The sequence below is a fragment of the Grammomys surdaster genome, unplaced genomic scaffold, assembly GCF_004785775.1.
Source record: "Grammomys surdaster isolate TR1022 unplaced genomic scaffold, NIH_TR_1.0 411, whole genome shotgun sequence".
In the NCBI taxonomy this organism is placed as follows: domain Eukaryota; kingdom Metazoa; phylum Chordata; class Mammalia; order Rodentia; family Muridae; genus Grammomys; species Grammomys surdaster.
Window position 1 is genome coordinate 9,931 of NW_021604830.1, and position 19,576 is coordinate 29,506.

Genomic DNA, 19,576 nt, shown 5'->3' on the forward strand with positions numbered 1-19,576 from the left:
TCTCTCTCTCTCTCTCTCTCTCTCTCTCTCTCTCTCTCTCTCTCTCTGTGTGTGTGTGTGTGTGTGTGTGTGTGTGTGTGTGTGTGTGTGTGTTGGTGAGAGAGTCAAATGTCCATAAGAGACTCATGGTAGACAGAGACTAGGGTAGGGAGAGGTCAGTCAGGGCCCTTGCAGCAGTCATGAGGGGAGCCTGCAAGTGTCTGGGTGTGATGGGTGTGATGGCAGAGATAGACTTGGTAGTTATGCTTTGGATGCTTTGGAAAAAAAGCTGTGGAACTTACAGGTATGTCAGTAGAATAAAGAACGGTTGCCAGGAAATCTCTATTTTGGAAACTTGACAGTGGCCAGTGGGTAACAGCACTTGAGTGGAAAGCCCAGAAGACGACAAAGCTTAGGGGTCAGGGTCACAGTTCAGTGCCACATGGGCTGGAGATTGGGAGACATCTGTGAATGGGAGAGCATAGCTGGCACAAAGGATCAGACTCACAGGAAGTCTAGAATAGACACATGTCTCTGTCACCTACAGAGGCAGCAGGAGTGACATGCATGTAAATGATGCCTCGTCTTTGACACAAGTTCTCCAATGGCCTCTTCCCTACCCTCTACCCTCACCCTAAACCCGCCTTGCCAACTTTGTCTTTATGGCTTTACATTTTCACTGAGCCACTGTCAGATTGGTACCCTGAGGTTTCTGGATTGATCTTTGTCTCATGGACTTCACAAACAGAAGGAAACCACACAGCAGAGTCTCAGTCACACATGTCACACCTGCCTGAGCGTGTCATGTGAGACTCTGGTGCAATGAAGGCAGCTGATACCTGACACATGAAATAGATTCATGGATAAAGCTTTTCATGGCTTAAAAATGGAAAGGCAAATTTTACATTTGAGTAGATGGTAGAACACAGCAAACATGCTTGACAGCACTCTGCCACCAAGGCGAGATCCATAGCAGCAGCTAACATTAAAATACGTATAACTGTAATTCTTCTTATGAAGACTTGGCTGCTCTTCAGATTTCCAGTAAATGACCAATGTCCTCCAGTTACTATGAATTGATTTTGTGTTGGTTTTTTTTCTTTAAATTTTGTACACCTGGGTATTTTACCTGCACGTATGTCTGTGCACGTCATATGTAAAATTCCTGCACAGATGTTGGGTCCCCAGAAAGGAAAGCTGTAGATAGATGTGAGGGCTAGGAATGGAATCTCCATCCTCTGAAAACTAGCTGATGCACTTCTGAGTCATCCCCCAAGCCGTGGTTATAATGTTGTAACATATGTATCCGGCTGTTTGTTTCCATTTTAGTTTTTTTAATGCATCTTCTTTACTAAGCAGCCAACCATGTTCTTGGGAAGAATATCATAACTCTAAGGAAAAAATTATGGTTTCCTTTTCCTTTTGTAGCACTGGACATCAAACACACCTCCTCACATGCTCTAGGAGCCATACCCACAGCCCTGCTCTCCATTGGAATGGCTTCTTCTCCAACTCCAATCCTCCAGGCAGTGTTTTTCTCATTGAAAAATTGGGTTACAAAATAAATAAAAAGATTACTGGGAGAATAAAACCTTTGGTACAAGATAAATTAACCTCCAGTTTCAGGTGCTACCACAGTGAAAAGGAACTTTGGACTTGCTTTTTTGTTTCCAGAGTCTTTCCTGATAGCCCCTAAACTTTGGTGTTTTGAAGAGGTTAGAAGGTTCTCTACTAATAGAAATAGACCACACAGAAGACTTCCTTGCAGCTGTTCACTATAAGGTAGAGCGTCAGCAGATAGCAGTGGGACCCCTGACAATGAGAACAGACTTCTCTGAGCTAATAGTACAGACATGCAGCCCTAGGACATGGTTACAGAACACAGATAGTCACGGGTCTATATGAGCTGTGCTTGCCTTAATCCTTCTGTATCACGGCTTTGGTGAGGGCACATGGGCAGTGGGCATCCCAGGACATAGGTGTCTCCATGCTCTTACCTCCAGCCTGGTTCTGTGCACATATGCTGCTGTAGAGGGCTTGGATATAAGAGTCCCATATAGTGAATTAGAGGAAAGGAAAAGACACCCACGTGGGTGGAGCATCTGCTCAGGGCCACTCATTCTTCACAGCAGCCTGATAGGCTGATGATCCCCACACTCTAGATGACAAAGACTCAAGGGATTTCATAACTTATCCAGAGTCCTGCAGCTGCTGTGATAGAATTGCAAATGGAACCACCAAAGGAAGAAAACATACTAGAACCCCCTACTGTGCCTCCAAGATTCTCCTGTCCCTAAAGCCAAATGCATCAGAGCTTCTAATTGTGGCACCATGGCACAGACGCTCTGGAGGACAGCCAGGCAGCGTCTTCATTGTCTCACCAAGTGTGCTAACATGCTACCCAGCTCACAGACACTGCATGGTACCTGCTGCTAATGGCACTGGCATGTCACATCCTCCAGGGGACTCATGATTGGGTCTTCCCTCTAAACCAGCTCTTCCAGGAACTGGGCCACTGAGGCTGACCGCTCCTAAAAAGTCTATGAAAAAGTCAGAGTCCAGGTGAACTTTTCTCAGCCACCTGAACTCAAGATGGCATTTCCCTGAGAGACCTTCACTGAGGTGAACTGCCTCAGCTTTCCTACCTTTACTAGACTACGCACAGAGCTTTAGTGATCTCCAGTTTCTTGATAGTTATGCTTTGGAAGAAATGCTGTAGAACTTACAGATATGTCAGTGGGATAAGAAAAGGTGCTAGAACCCCCTTTCCTGTAGACTCTGAATCAAGCCAGACACAAGTCTGTCCTGCTCTGGACTGTGGGCATCTCAATACTCAGTCTAGGGGGAGGGGTGTGTGTGCAAAGATATACCCATAGACAGTAGGCACCAGCTCTGATTGGTCAGACACCAGGCAGCACCACCCACTCATGTTCCAGGGAAAGGTATTGCTTATTATCCTTCCAGGAGGAGGGAGAAAAACTCACAGTCTTGGAAACCCCTTGGGGGCCACAATACCTGGGCTTGTGGTTGTCAGTGTTCTGAGGTCCCAGGGCTCATATGAAAGTTTCAGACTGTAAACACATACTAAGGGAGCATGCTAGAGAGGGGACATGCAGCATGCATAGCAACAGAGATATATTCTTTGGCCATAAATTATAATCCTCACAAGCATAGAGCTAGGCATTTCCCTTTCCGATTCTTATCTTAAGTAAGTATTGGGGTTGGTTGGTTGGTTGGTTTGTAAAGGTCAATGAATAGTGGATTTGCCTGTCCTGTTGATTGGCAAACACAGCAAACCCAACCTGCATCAGGACAATGCCAGCAGCTACTCAAGTCTAATCAGAAATAACATTTCTGTGCACCTTTATTACCTGCTATTAAGTAATGAGTGGTGGTCAGTGGAGTGAACTGAGACATTGCAGCCAGTCCTGCTTTGTAGTCTGAAGCCCAGTGACTCTAAGGCCCAGTGACTTATACTTGAGCAAAGTACTACACTATTTTATATAGTGGCTAACACTTACATTCCTCTGACCTGGACTATTCTAAGGAACAAAGCCTTGAAGTTACTCTTTAGCCCTGTGCCCCACTATACTCTTGAGCTTTTTGGAGAACAATACTTTCCAACACACAACATAGACGCAGTTACTAAATGACATAGGATTACTTGAATTCAAGCTCACTGTTGTGATCACGAGGATGCCCCTATAGAACTAATGGATGCATAGTGTATACATCATGGATACATTGAACAAAAGAATCATTTACAACCTGGACAGGATGGAGTAGGGCAGTGGGAGATGTCAACATTTATGATCATAGCTTTGAGATTTTGTTGTTTGTTTGGAGTCTTTTAGGGAGAGAGAGAATCTGAAGAGATAAAAGAACAACTTTCCAGAGTCGATTCTTTCCATCCACCATGTTTGTGGATTCCCAAGATCAAACTTCCCATCAGGCCTAGCAGCAAATGCCTTTACTCGCTGAGCCTTCTTGCCAGGCCAACACACAGTTTTAAACTAAGAATTACTTCTAAAATGTCTGTTTACACTTTCATGCCACAGTCAACCATGGGTAAACAAAACCTCACAAGGGGTGGGCACTGGGGCAAGACTGACATGAGTCATCCTAATGCCCTTTTGCCTGGATTCTGTTTTTTTCGATGGAGCTCCAGCACTGAGCCTCTGGGTCTGTCACTGTGACTGTGGTTCAGTTTGCTGTCTGAAGTCCAGAGTGATAACTGCCCTGTGCACACAACAGATCAGCTGAGTCACTGGGGCTATGAAATTATAAAAAGTCAGGGCTGGAAGGGACTCACTCACATTCAGCCACCCTCACCGGCATGCTGTGACGAGGGAGGAATCACGGAGCCTACACTTAGCCCCGGTGAACAGCAGAGCACACTGGGATAATTCTGCCCAGAAAAGGAAAAGCAGGCACTTCTGTTCCCAGAGAAAACAACAGGGACACTTTGGGCCTCCCTGCTACAGTCAGGTAGGGGGCTGATTGTCAAGTTCCCTGGGCAAGGTGGCCAGCTTTCTTACTTGACTCTACTTTTAACTCTCTCTCCTGTTGGCATCATGCAGAATTGGTCTTCTCTCAGTGACCCTGGGATAACAGGTGACAGTAGTCCTTCTTCTCAAAGAAAAGAACTTTATAGTAGGGACAGAGAGTCTCTAGAAATGAAAAAAAAAAAAAAAGCAAAGTCCCTGTCTGAATTCCGAAGGACTCATCATCAGTCATTTCAAGCTGGTCTCACCACCTGATTGATCAGGGGCCTGAGGACAAGGGCTTAGGGAGCCTAAGGTTGAGAGACAAAAGCCTTGGTCTGGGGGCCTAGGAACGGAATGATGGAATGTACACTATACATACACAGACAGACAGACAGACACGCACACACACATACACACACACACCAGTATCCTCTCTCTAGGATGGGCAAAGCTTTCTCTCTGGCACCCAAATTCTTGGGAAATATTCTCACAGAGACTTTGAGCCACACAGACGTTTACAGCTCAAAATGGGAGATGGGAAGAAAATTGAAGACCATATTCACAAGGCCTGGCTTTCATGGAGGGCTGTACTGGGATCTCAATGTCCCAGTGACTTTGGCTAATGGTGCCTAGGTTGCCTTTCTTGAGATCTGTGGCAGTAAGGTCTCTGGTCAGAGAGGGGCTGGCCATGGAGGAGGTTATATCTGTGTGGCACCAGTTCCTGGTGATGGATGAGTATGAATGAAGACACAGAGGTGGCTCTGGGACTGACAGTAGGTCAGGAGAGATCAGTAGGGTCCCTGGCAGACAGAAGCAGTTTTCACTTGAGATTCCTTCCACATCGGGGTGCAGGTACCCCCACCCCATCAGCCATATCTCTTTAGAAGCCCCACAGCTGGCTTTCTGTGTGGCATGGTATCTCCGGAAATGGCATGTAGTGGGTAAGTTCTTAGCTTAAATGGGCAGCTTTCCACAGGAATAATATAAACCCTGACCATCTGATATTAGCAGGTGGAGTGCACACAGGTGTTTTTCTAACAGGCTTTTTTCTGCCTTGGGATTGCACTCTCTGCTCTGTCACCTAGACTGGTCCTGACCGGTGAAACCTCCTCTTCCCTTGTTCCAAGGATAGGTTCATGTTCCTGCCAAGCTTGGGACTGTCCTAGGAAGATGGAAGTTGAGGAGCCTTGCCACAATGCAGGGCTGGGATCTCTCTGGTATTGGTTTACAGAGGCCTGTTTTTTTTTTAATTCCTCATGAAAGAAAAGACAAAAGATTCAGACTAGCAGATGTTAAACTACAGCTTGGATTTTCTGAAACATAATAGTGCATGCCCATAGAAACTGGAGATATGGTTACAGAGGGCCCAGGATAGGTTGGGGACTAGAGGAGTGGCATGTTCAGAGTGTAAGCTTTCTCTTTGTTGGGATGACAATATCCTAACATCAGCTGTGCAAGGGCTGCCTGTGTCCATGAGCACACTCCAAACAATTGGATTGTACACTTGAAATGGGTACACGGTAGGGTGTATCCTCTTTCAATAAAACTATTTAAAGTACCAAGAGATGACAGACTTAGCTGAGGGTGAGCTCCTGAATATTGTCCCACTCTCAACTGGACTCAGGGTCCTAGGACCTCTGACCTCTCTTTCCCTGTATTCCATGAAGGACCCTCCTTTTAGGATCACACATAGAATGTACCCCTCTTTTCACACATCAGGGGACAGAGAGGTCCTCCTGAACAGCCTCAGGAGCAGAAGGTCCCTCAGAAGCCCCAAGCCTCCAAATGCAGCCTCCATAGCTCCCACCCAGCACTGTTGAAGTCACCATCTACAGTTCCCAGGGGCTGAGCAGCTCTCACTACCTAGCAGAGTTATGGTTGAGCTTCTCTCTAACATTATGCAGATTTTTATATTGTATTTTTTTTTGCGTTGTTGAGCTAAATAAGACAATTATTGGCCAGTGTCTTAGTCAGGGTTTCTATTCCTGCATAAACATCATGATCAAGAAGCAAGTTGGGGAGGAAAGGGTTTATTCAGTTACACTTCCACATTGCTGTTCATCACCAAAGGAAGTCAGGACTGGAACTCAAGCAGGTCAGGAAGCAGGAGCTGATGCAGAGGCCATAGAGGGATGTTACTTACTGGCTTGCTTCCCCTGCCTTGCTCAGCTTGCTTTCTTATAGAACCTAGGACTACCAGCCCAGGGATGGTGCCACACACAGTGGGCCCACCCAGCCTTGATCACTAACTGAGAAAATGCCTTACAGCTGGATCTCATGGAGGCATTTCCTTAAGGGAGGCTCTATCCTCTATGATAACTCCAGTTGTGTCAAGTGGACACACAAAACCGTCCAGTACAGCCAGACATGATGAGCCATACCTATACTCCTGGGTACTAGGAAGCCTGAGGCAGGAGGATGGCTGAGGTTCAAGCCAGCCTTGGATACCAGCCGTCATCTCAAACATCATTAAAACAAAACAAGAGCCAGTGTTTCTCCGAGTATTGCTATTAATTTAGGAACAACAGAGCAAGGCAAACAGAATACACTGATGGGGCTGGAGAGATGGCTCAGCCACTAAAGATTAGGCTCACAACCAAAAATATAAGAGAATACACAGATCATTAAATTACGCCCACATTAAAAAAATATTGAAACAAAGGGAGTTGTTTAAAGGCAAAAATAAGGAGTATGGGGTTGGCAGTGTAACTTGGCTATGATATAGAATTGCCTATAATATTTGAGACCACAGACTATGTCCCAGTGACCAGAATATTAATAACACTAACAATGGATAAATTTAAAACAAAGATGCACTACATCAGTTACTTTGAAACAGTAACTTTGACCACTGTGATTAATAAGGAAAGTGGATTCAGAGTGAGGCAGAAGACATTGCCCAAATAATTGTCCTTGCAGAAGTGCTTCTGTGTGGGGCTGTGGCAGCCACTGTGCAAGCTTAGAGCATGGCAGAGGCTTCTTCCCCAGTGGCTGTCAGTCATGAAGAACAATCCATTGCACATAAGCATTTCTTCTGGGTCTGACCAAAAAAAAAAGCCATTTTAATTATGGCCACCCATATTGACTTTTCACACAAGGCAAGCATGAATAAGTCCAGGAGTCAGTCACACATTAGTTAGTTACTGGATGGTGTGACAAATAGTTGTAAGAAGATACTTAACAGTTGGAGAATTTGTTTGATCTGTGCTTGAGGAGAGAATCAATCATGGCAGGGCAGGTGTGGCTTCTGAGGACCTGGAGGTAACTGAACACATTGTATCCACAGTCAGATAGAGATGAATACTAGAGCTCAGGTCTCTTTCTTCTTATTTAGCCTCGGGCTCTAGCTCTTGGAAAGGCACCAATCAAATTCGTGGTGGGAAGACCCACCTCAGGTCAGCTCCTCTGGAAGCACCTTCACAGTCATACTGGCAGGCTTGTCTCCTAAGGGGCTCTAAATCCCATCAGGGTGACAGCTGAGGTTAACCCTCACATTTGTGAATGAGCTGGGGAAGAGCCTTTTTGATGACTGGCATTTCTGGAGAGCCAGGCACCAGGCCAGGTTGTTTCTCTTGCTGATGTTTCTCTTCATCCCCCAGGAGTCATGTGGCTGGAACTTGTCCTGGCTTCAGTGCTGGGCTTTGTCATCTACTGGTTTGTCTCCAGGGACAAGGAGGAGACATTACCACTTGAAGATGGGTGGTGGGGGACAGGGTCAAAGCCATCGGCCAAAGAAGATGAGAGCATCCGGCCCTTCAAGGTGGAAACATCAGATGAGGAGATCAAGGTGAGACACCCTTTCCCAGACAGGGCAGAAACCAAAGGGGTGGTCCTGCTGTGTTTCCCTGGGACCAGAGTTGGGACATGACTGAGAATGGAGCTCTGGAAATGGACCATCCTGAGGTTTTTCCCTGGCCACTCTTCTCCCTGAGGGTGTGTGCATTTTGTTCCCAAAACAAATTTCCTCCTTACTAACCCCATTTCTCTAGCTACTTCTCCTCCCCCACACGAGGCCCAGAAGAGCTGCTTATAGAACCATGTGTGCACCATAGACTGAAGAGAGCTCCCATCATCCCCCCACCTCCTGGTCTACCCACTTGTGGCTGGTGCAGCTTAAGGGACAGAGTGAGCAGATGTCCCTGGGCTGATGTGGAAGTCACAGCTACACAGGGGAGAGGAGCTGAGGACATGCAGTACCATGTAGATCATGGGGTCAGCCTTGGGAAAGGCCCTACAGTGTGGCCACCACTCCTGGGCCCACCATGTCCCTATACCAATCCTGCCCATTGACACCTGTTGTGGCATCTCTCAAAGGTGGGCCCTGAGGCTAAGAATAGTACAGCAGGGGTTCCAGGTGCTGGAGAGCACAGGCTGAGGATTACAAGTCTCAGGGCCCTGGCCTTTCCACACAGAGCCAGAGTCAGAAAGGAGGGGCTGGTGGGCAGGGGAAGGGAGAAGGAAGTCTCCTGAGGGAGCCAGTCATTCAGTCGAGGTCACAAGGGATCAGACTTACATGGCCTATCCTTTCCTTCACCCTGTGATCCTTGGGCAGCTACTGTGTCCAGGTGCTCTGCAGAGTACTGGGAGATCACAGAGACCCTTCCCTCACACCGCTCAGAATTTAGCATCCATACACGATAAGGTAATGAATGCGTCAAGAGATACAGTGACCAGTGATATCAAGAGATACAGAGATCTCTGTCACTGGGAGATTAATGTCACTGGGGCACTAACAAAAGGTCACAGAAGTTCCCAGGAGGAAGGATTGTGAGGGGTCTGGACTGAAGCCAAGGGCAAGCAGCTGAGGTTCATGAGCTCTGAGGATCAGTCCTGGATGGAGCCTAAGGTTTGCAAACCTGTTTGGGGAGCCCAAGGGACATGAAAATCTCTGTGAATAATGACACTGAGCCACTCCTTGAGTGGGCAGGCATGTCCCTTGGCTGGAATACTGAACTTTTATCTGCATCCATGCTTTTGGAGCCTGTTCCCTGGGCAGCCCATTTCATCTTTGTTAGGATCATTCGAGCCTGTACATCGATAAGAGGCTCACCATGGCTCAAGGGCAACCGCAGGCTGCCACCTGCTCACCAACTGCACATGAATAGCTTATGTGTCTGTAAAAAGGTGTGGGAAAAAAATCAACAGAAGAACTACAATAATCACTGCTCCTGCAGGGGTCACCTGTGCCCTCAGCCTCTCTGCTCCTGCAGGGGTCACCTGTGCCCTCCGCCTCTCTGCTGCTTCAGGGGTCATCTATGGCAGGTCCTTTGTTTCAGGGAGAAAGTGAAACCCTTCCTTCTCCTGTACAATCTTGCTATTTCAAAAGTTTGCCATTTGCATGACTATAGGTGGTTTGGTGCATGAAGTGAGTGTTGTTCAACATCCAAGAAATGAGAAGATGAATGGGATCCAGCTAAGAGGGAGAATGCATCGTGTGTGGCATGTCTCCCTGAATGCCCCCCAAACCCATTCCACCGACACAGAGATAGAGGAAAGGGGGAGTCCCATTAGCCCCACAAGGATCCAGTGACACACATGGGTGCCTTGTGTGGCTTCTCCATGGTGACCATCTATGGCTGCAGGGTTCCCTCTGAGTTGTGCACACAAGTGCTCTCCTGTCTCTGTCCCCCACCCTGGCTTCTTCACTACAGGACTTACATCAGAGGATAGATAGGTTCCGGGCATCCCCACCTTTGGAGGGCAGCCGTTTCCACTATGGCTTCAACTCCAACTACCTGAAGAAAGTGGTGTCTTACTGGAGGAACGAGTTTGACTGGAGGAAGCAGGTGGACATCCTCAACCAGTACCCTCACTTCAAGACCAAGATTGAAGGTGAGATTCCAGAACAGCAGCCAGGATGGGAGAACAGGGATGGGTGTGAGTCTCAGGAGCAGCCTTCCTGCATAAGTCAACTGTGCTGTATCCCCCCAAGATCAAGTGGTCGGTCACCGAGACCTACTGTGTTCACCATCTTGCCAGATGTACAGATCATGCTGAGTCAGCAACTGTCCGTCTATAGCACTAGACAAAAGGGCAGAGCAATGGTTGTGTAACCAGAGCCCTGCCAACTGCAGCCCGCAGTGTGTAGACATCTGTGAGCAGAGTCTATCCAGGAAGCCTGGGGTCTGGTCATGGCCAGCCTCAGCTCAGCCCCTGATAGAGTTTGAGGCTAGCCAGCTCTATGGTGCTCAGTGGTCAATTCTGTGATAAACTGTCCTGTCCACCCATGACCCTCAACCTCATAGCCCAGTCTTCCCACCTGCTGTCCCTGAGACTTCCTGCCATGAAGAGAGGAAGTTAACTCAGGGTCATTTTGTCTGAATTAATACTTTCCTTAGTAGAAACCAAATTTTTAACAACACACAGACTCAGCAGAGTATGTTTAATAAGACTAGACAATGCTTTTCATTTTTTAATCCTCTTATTTTTATTGTGGTGAAATCATGCCTTGATGATCTCTAAGTGCACAGTTCAGTGGCTCCGTGGCAATAAGTGTCAAGTTCCATGACATTAAGATGATTCACTGTTGGGGAGGCTCTGTATCTAATTTAATAAGATTAACAATAATGATGGTAACCTTAAGTTACTATATTCTAAGTATTACAATGGCAGCCCTGTCAGTGTGTCTTCATCCTAGACACAAATCTGTTGTCCTTAGGTGAGCTTCCAGCGAGAGCCTGTGAGCATGCAAGCATGGATGTGTGTTTGTTTCTAATTTTAAAATCAGATGATGTGGCACTAAAATTTGAGTTAAAAAAAAAAGACTTCATTTCAAAAAATAACCACTTAAATGAACTTGAAGTTGGCAATACGTTTAGCAACAGAGGGGGACCTGGGAGATATTAAGTGGGAAAATTAAGGTTCCAAAATGGAACAAGCATAGTCTTGTTAAAAGGGAGTTCTGTTCTGGAAGCGATTCTTAGAAATGTGGACTATACTAAAAGAAACCTAAGAACACAGGTCAGTCAGGGTCCTGGGTAGGATCCAGAAAAGCAAGGTCAGATTAAATCCTGGAATCCTGAACACACAGCACTGAACATGTATATCAATGTCACACAGTTTAGAAGGGGGAGGCTGTGAAGACAGTGTGGTAGTCTGTTTTCCTAGCCCTTGGAAGGCAGAGGCAGGACTGAGGGTCAGCCTGGGACCTGATAGGTTTCAAAAAAGAAAAAAAGAAATTTGTCAGTGTAACACCATGCGCATACCTTAAGGATTTTGTATTGTATTGGGTGACAGCTGTCATTCATAAAGGGCAGACTCATGATTCCACCTATGTGAGGAGTCTAAAACAGAGAAACATCAAGAAGGAGACTAAGTGGGCTGGGAAGATGCTAACCGTGTACAGGATGTTGTTGGGGAGATGCTGACTGTGTGCAGGATGCTGTGGTGGGGAGATGCTGACTGTGTGCAGGATGCTGATGTGATGGCAGACACCTGAGCTCCCGGGATTGATCTTTTTTACAGCCTGACAAAGCCTGCTCAGTCACCCAACAGGTTCTCCAGCACAGGAGTGAGGATTAAAAGAAAAGAAACGATTAGACAAAACTGCAGCATGACCCCAGCCAGTCCTGAGGCTGAAGACTGAGGCAGGTTTGTTTAATCCCACATTTCTTTTAAACCCTTTTAATTACATGCAAGTATTTAGGTCAGTTCTAGGTTGAAGAACCAACAATACAATAGAAATAAACAGTCAAGGAACAAACAAGGCAATAATACAGAGTCCCGTGATCACCCTGTGATCACTCTTGCTGTTTCTAAGGGCTCATCTGGATGACAAAAATATCTGAGCCTACTTCCCTGTCCTAGCCCACAGTCATATTCAAGCCTGAGGCCTACTTCTTTGTTTTAGCCTAAGACTTAGATTCTAGACTGAAATTACTTCTCTGTTTTAGCCTAAAAATAGACTCCTGCCTGAACTTACTTCCTTGTCATGGCCCAAAGTCAGATTCCTGCCTAAAGCCCATTTCCTTGTCCTTGGCCAATGTCAGATTTCTGCCAATCAGCCCCAAAGGCTCTCCACATCTCCCCCCTTTATATTATTTAACAAGACTGAGCCTGTCTTCAGTCATTTTGACAGCAACGCCCCCCTTAGCGGTCATTGAATATGCATTATCAAAAGCAATGCACTTCTGTCTTAGCTTGGTAAGGCGCTTCAGAAGGTTGTCTGTCATTGGCTTGGCAGCCTGTTAAATTTGGGGGTCCATTTTTAGTTTCAAGCCATGCACTTTGGCTGCCAGCATGTTGATGTGGTTAAAGACAAGCTTTAACGTGGGGAGCAGGAATTAAAGTATTCCCAGGACAAAAAGGGCTAGCATGATCAAGCTATATATGTCATTCTTGAAGCTTGACCAAGATGGAAACACTGACATCAGGCCATGAATAATTTTATCAGCAGTATCTCCTGGATCAAAGCTCAGTGGAGCAACATTCTTTAAATTGATAATCTCAGTGTGCAAGGCTAAAACATCCAAAGAGGTGTTAGAATTATGTCAAGTACCCTGCAAGTGTCTCTGAACCTTTTCCCAATTATAGTGGCTGTCATTGTAAATTTTAGCAGTAACACAAATCCATTGGTATTTGGCATGGCCCTCGAGATGGCTCCTTACATTTAAACCCTGAACCTTCTCTCCAATAATATGAATAGTATCATAAAGAGCATCAATCCATTGTTCCAAACGTCTATCTAAATTCTCTTGAATACTCAGAATATTAGTAACATTTTTTGCTAGATGATTAACAAACATAGCTGTCTTAACTTCCTGTGTCAAAGCAATTGTGGAAGCAGTGGTACTAGCTATCAATGTAATCAAAGCTGCTATACCAACAATAATCAAGTCCACTACTCTCTTGCTTCTGCTTAAAGCATGACTCACTTCTTCCAATACTTGTAAACCTTTTTCAGAATACCAAGGTTCTGAAATACTAACTGGCAATAAAACAAAAGCTGGTTGATAGACCACCATAACAGGCATCCCAGATTTCAACACACTAACACAATTAGAAAGTGTACAATCAATACAACTTACATTGAATACAGTAGAAGAGATAAAAGTAATTTTAACATGACCAATTAATAAAAGATTAGGAGCTTTAACACAAGCACTAACACTTGTTGTCAGTCCAGATCCTGTCCCGATGTTATCTATAGCCAGTGTGACTTCATAGAGAGCTGCTGCTAACTTCCAGACATGTCTCTGAAAATGTCCAGAACCAGCCCTCCAAATGAAGACTGTCATTTCCAATATTGGATTGATTTCTAGGCCAGTCCATGAATGAGTCAGAATAAATGGTCACAATAAAGGAAGTGGAAAGGTCATTATAACTTCTCTTTTTGATTCTCTGTCCCACAAGGTCTAAAAGCTTGAGGCAAGGCAGCTTGTCCAATCTGGGATATAGGCAAGCAAAGGTGGGTCAGGAACGTATGTCCAATACAGCTTCCCAGTCACCATTGTCAGGGAAATCAGCAAGCACACAGGTCAGCATCATTCTTGGTCCCAGCATCAGCATGTCTCACCAATCATTCTGGCAGCTAGCATGCTCCTTCAGCATCCTGCAGAAGAAACACAAACATTCCCTCTTCCCCATATTACATACCTGATCTGGGTCATGGCATATGCCTGTAAGTGGATCCTTCCATTTCACCTAGGCATAAGTATGCCAAGTTGTAGGATGCCATAGACACTCAGTTCCTTGGCTTCCAAATTTTAAAATTTTAAAATAAAAGAACGTGATTTAAATAAATTAGTGGTGTATGGGGATATAGCTCCCCTTTTTTATTTTATGAAGATATTGTTTTAAAGTTTTACAATATCTGTTTCTTAATATCTAGTTCTTGATTAAAATGGATTTTAGTAATATGGATAATGTTAAATTGTTGACAAAACATCTCAAACGTTTGACTGTAATAGCCAGTTCTATTATTTGTTTAATCTGATTTGGAACAGCCAGTATAGAAAAACAATGTAAGCAATGACTCATTATATTTTTAGTTGTTTCTCCTGTTAAAGCAGTTGTAACTAGAAAGCCTGAAAAGGTGTCAATAGTCACATGTACATATTTTAATTTTCTAAAGTCAGAAATATGAGTAACATCCATCTGCCATAATTGATTAGGTATAAGTCCTCGAGGATTAACACCATTATGTGGTACAGGAAGAAATTGAGGACATTCAGGACAAGTCTTTACAATTTGACATGCACATTCTCTAGAAATACCAAATTGTTGTCTCAAGCTATTACTATTTTGATGATGTAGAGAATGAGATTGTTTGGCTAACTGTTCCTGTGCAAGGCCTATAACCTTCCTGGTATATAAATCTGCTGTGGCACTGCCCTCACTAAGGGGTCTGGGCAGTCCAGTATGAGCTCTTAGATGTCTTACAAAATAAGGAACTGTACATTCTCTTAAATTAAGTTGTATTTGCATAAGTAATTGCAAAATTTGAGAATTAGCAGTATCTAAAAAAGGAACAGTTTCAAGTAATTGTAAACCATGAGCTATATATTGGCTATCAGGATACAAATTAAAAGCTTGGTTTTTCAGTGTTTCAAAAACAACAGCTACAGCACATAGTTCAATTATTTGTGCTGAAGCAGGAGGAAACTCAAGAGAATGAACATGAGATCCTATCACGTATGCTGCCTTCCCATTAAATGAGCCATCTGTAAACACAGTAAGTCCATTTTCTATGGGCTGCATGCGTAAATTTATAGGAAATACAAAAGCATGCATAGAGGAAAACTGTAATAACTTATCTTTTGGATAATGGTTATCAATTTTTCCTGAGAAGTTTGCACATACAATAGGCCAAATATCAGTATTCTGCAATAACCAATTTAACTGTTGTTTGGAATAAGGAATAAATATTTCGTCAGGTTCTTTCCCAAAATATTTTTTCTACAAATAATTCTATTTGTAGAATAGAATTGTAGATTCTATTCTACAATTCTGCATTAACAAAGCTACAGCTTCATAATAGGGTGTAAAAACTTTACTTGGAGATGAAGGAAGATGGATCCACATTAATGATCCCTTTTGCCAAAGGACTGCTGTGGGCGCATGAGTTGTAGCAAGGATGCAAGCAGCCAGCAATTGGTTATAGTCTATATAATGTATCTGCTGTTGGCTAATAGCTTCCTCCACCTTCTGCAAAGCTATCTGTCTCTCATCAGTTAACTGTCAGGGGAATTAGGATTTGCATCCCCCTTGAGGGTATCAAACAGAAGTTTAAGTTCTTCTGTGGTAAGCTTAAAATGAGGTCTTAGCCAATTAATATTTCTTATCAACTTTTGAAAATCATTAAAAGCAAACTATCTTTTTTTTTTTTGTATGTACACCTGTAAGTCAGAAGAGGGCACTAGATCTCATTACAGATGGTTATGAGCCACCACATGGTTGTTGGGAATTGAACTCAGGACCTTCAAAACAGCAGTCAGTGCTTTTAACTGCTGAGTCATCTCTCTAGCCCTAACTATCTTTTCTTATTGGAATTTTCTGTGCCACAATCTGCTTAGGATATAGCTGAGGTCCCAAATATTGAGAAGGTATTGTCTTTGAATCTTTTCTAGAGCAACAAGCACTCCAGGATTTCAAAGCTCATTGTATGAGAGCAAAGGCTTATGGTATAAAATTCTTTCAAAGGGATCAGCTAACAAATATCTATAATAAATAATATACCCTGAAAGATTCAAACTCCTAACTTCTTGTACTGAAGCAGCAACAAAATTTCTTACATAAGGCTATTGGCCACTTCTTGAAGCAAATTTTTCTAGTGATATCACTTCATGGATTCTCTAAAATTACAAGCAAGCTCACTAAATATAAACCTCCCACAGTCACCAGAATGTAAAGGAACAGTATAAAACAATCTTCTAAATCTATAATAATTTTATATGCATTTCTTGGAATGGCAGCTAGAGTAAGCAAGCCAGGCTACAATGTCTCCACAAGATCCATAGCCTCATCAACCCTTCCCAGCAAACCATGTAACAATTTTCACCCTGCCAAATTTTTTTCTTAATTACAAATATGTGTGAGTTAAAATCTCAAACCTGTGATCTAACTGCAATTTGTAGCCAATGGAACAGTGACAATTTAACTATAATCTTCGAGTTTCCCTTGTTAACACCAGAACACAACCATAACTTTGGAAAGTAAAACTCAACCTCCAACAATCAATCTAATTTCTCTAAAATCAACACCAAGTGCATCACCCCCATGCTGCAAAGTTTGGCTGCTAATTTCTGTACATGAATGCAAGACAGTACAGCTTTTAATATCTCATTAAAGAGACATTGTTTTAAATCTTTTATATATCTAGTTTTTGAATGACTCTAACCCTGAGTTACCAGTTTTAACCAACTTTCTGTCACCAAAGTAGTAAATTTTTAATCAAACCCAATAACTTAGAAGCCAATAATCTATAACCAAGACATGAACATATTTATACTTTTAAAAACCAATCAAAAACAAAAATGAAGTGGCTACACACATTTACTTATTTAAAACCAGACAAAAATCAGTTTTTTTAGCTGTAATTTCAAGAGAAAGACACCTTGTCACAGAGATTTTTCTGGGACAAACAACTCAGCTGTTTTATAAAGTCGAAAAAGCTACTGGTCTCTTTTAAAAGCAGCTTATGCTGACAATCAATTTCTGGAGAAGTTTTTCCAGCTCAGCTCAACTATTAGCTTCAGGTGTAGGGTAACTTATCAACCTCTGCTGTGCATATTAAGACGGCCTTTAAAACCAAGGTAAACTAGCCCAAGGGGTGGATACGTAGCAGCTTTAACTGTCTTTGTCTTTTGAACATGCAACATAGAACAAACATTTAGACAATGAAACAAAAACCAAACAATTGACACACGTGGACATTGGTGCACCAAGGACAGACAACAAAGAAAGACCTCTAGGAGCCAAAGAGAAACTCAGGACGTCTCCTGAATTTCCTCCTGTTCCTAGGAGAGCTCTGAAACAGCCTTTTCATTCTTTTTTGCTGACACAGCTCTGAGAGAGGACAACTGCTTTTCTGGAACCTTTTCTTTCTCTCTCTCATATTCAAGACTTAACTCTTCATCTCATTTTTTAGGAGTTGTAGAGGGCAGCTATTGTAACACCTCAGTGCCCTGCTTTCTTAGTTTTCCTTCTCTCTCTCCAAAGCATCTCCAGATTGTCGGGAAGGACTGCTTTTCTCATACACATGTCTAGGGTGTAAACAGTCTCTAGTCAGGGTCCAAAGACTAAAAGCATTTATGGGAATTTTTTCAGGACCGTGTGCTGTGTAAAACCCTTTTATCCCTTCTCCCACTCTCTCCCATGTCTGTAAATTTATCATACCCTCCTCAGGTAACCAAGGACAAATTTCCCGTATAAAAATGAGAAACTGGGTAATTTATTTCTGACTTATTTTTGCTCCTCTGGCTTTTAGCATATTTTTAAGCATATATGCAAAAGGCATTCTTCCATTCCCTTACCACATTCTTATGGGGTTTACTTACTGCTGGCCCAAATCTTCTTTACTTACCTCTGCGCACGCTTCCAATTTCCCGCGGTGTCCTTCACTGTACCCCGCTTTCTGGAGCCCCACATTAGACACCACCTGACTAAGCCCGCTCAGCCAGTCAACAGGTTCTCCAGTGCAGGAGTGAGGATTAAAAGAAAAGAGACAATTAGACAAATTGCAGCATGACCCCAGCCAGTTCTGAGGCTGAAGGCAGGGTTGTTTAATTCAACTTTTCTTTTAAACCCTTTTAATTACATGCAAGTATTTAGGTCAGTTCTAGGTTGAAGAACCAACAATACAATAGAAGAAAAGAGTCAAGGAACAAACAAGGCAATATACAGAGTCCCGTGATCACCCTGTGATCACTCTTGCTGTTTCTAAGGGCTCATCTGGATGACAAAAATATCTGAGCCTACTTCCCTGTCCTAGCCCACAGTCATATTCAAGCCTGAGGCCTACTTCTTTGTTTTAGCCTAAGACTTAGATTCTAGACTGAAATTACTTCTCTGTTTTAGCCTAAAAATAGACTCCTGCCTGAACTTACTTCCTTGTCATGGCCCAAAGTCAGATTCCTGCCTAAAGCCCATTTCTTTGTCCTTGGCCAATGTCAGATTCCTGCCAATCAGCCCCAAAGGCTCTCCACAACAGCCATAGGGACAGTCACTGCAGGTGAGGGCTGTGGCTCATATGGGCCATTTGCCTTGAACATGCAGGGTCTGGGATCCAGTTCCAGCACCTCAAAGTGAAAAGATGAAATTTTAATGAATAATTTTGAGAAGGTAAAAGGTTTAGCTTGGGGACTAGAGAGAGAAGGCTAGCTTTTCAGAACACTCTCTAGGCTTGCAGAGGACCCATTCCTGGCACCACATGATGGCTCACAACCAGTTCCAGGACATCAGGTGCTCTCTTTTGACCTCTGTAAGCACCATGGATTCCTGTGGTAGATAGGCATACATGCAGCAGAACACTCGTATGCATACAATAAAATAAATCTAAAATTGTTTGGTTTTATACTTAGAAAATGGTAAGAAACGCTTCAGCCCAAACATGTGGAAAACTTACATTTTATATATGTTTGTAGTAGAAAAAAATTAAATACATATATCACAAACAACAAAATTAAAGCACTCGGTTACACTTTAATCCTCCTGGAAGGTTACATTGTACAATTTCTTAATTTATACTAGAGAACTTGAAATGTCTGCCTACAGAGTTGATTAAATTCTGTGGCCCTCGATGGTGTAGCTCATGGTTTACTATGGTGAGAAATCAATGTGCATTCTGTAGAAACCACACTTGGTCCTTTTCCCAGGGTTGTGACACTCACTCTAGAGACAGCTTTCACACAGCCCCAATACCAAAGAAGAAACAAGCTGCTCTGTAGGGAACTGGGAGGCTAAGCTGTCATGTTTGACAAGCTAGGTATGTGAAATGCACTCAGTGTGTGTGTGTATATGTGTGTGTGTGCGCACATCTGAGCACTGCACTCAGTGTGTGTGTGTGTGTGTGTGTATTGTGCATCTGAGCACAGAACTCAGTGTGTGTGTGTGTGTGTGTGTGTATGTGTGTGTATGCATGCATCTGAGCACTGCACTCAGTGTGTGTGTGT

At 43.6% G+C, this 19,576-nt stretch overlaps 1 protein-coding gene across 2 annotated transcripts in view; it reads left to right on the plus strand.

Annotated features, from left to right (window-relative positions):
- Nucleotides 1-19,576, plus strand: part of Ephx1 (epoxide hydrolase 1) — a 40,445-nt gene that overhangs the window by 8,860 nt on the left and 12,009 nt on the right. The window contains exons 1-3 of one of the 2 annotated variants that reach the window (XM_028781359.1): nucleotides 4,263-4,467; nucleotides 8,066-8,253; nucleotides 10,118-10,298. In XM_028781359.1, the coding sequence (XP_028637192.1) occupies nucleotides 8,071-8,253; nucleotides 10,118-10,298 (364 nt within the window). In that variant the 5' untranslated portion in view covers nucleotides 4,263-4,467; nucleotides 8,066-8,070. Of the gene's footprint in view, nucleotides 1-4,262; nucleotides 4,468-8,065; nucleotides 8,254-10,117; nucleotides 10,299-19,576 lie in introns of those variants that run through there. The other variant, XM_028781358.1, reaches the window with a different exon arrangement.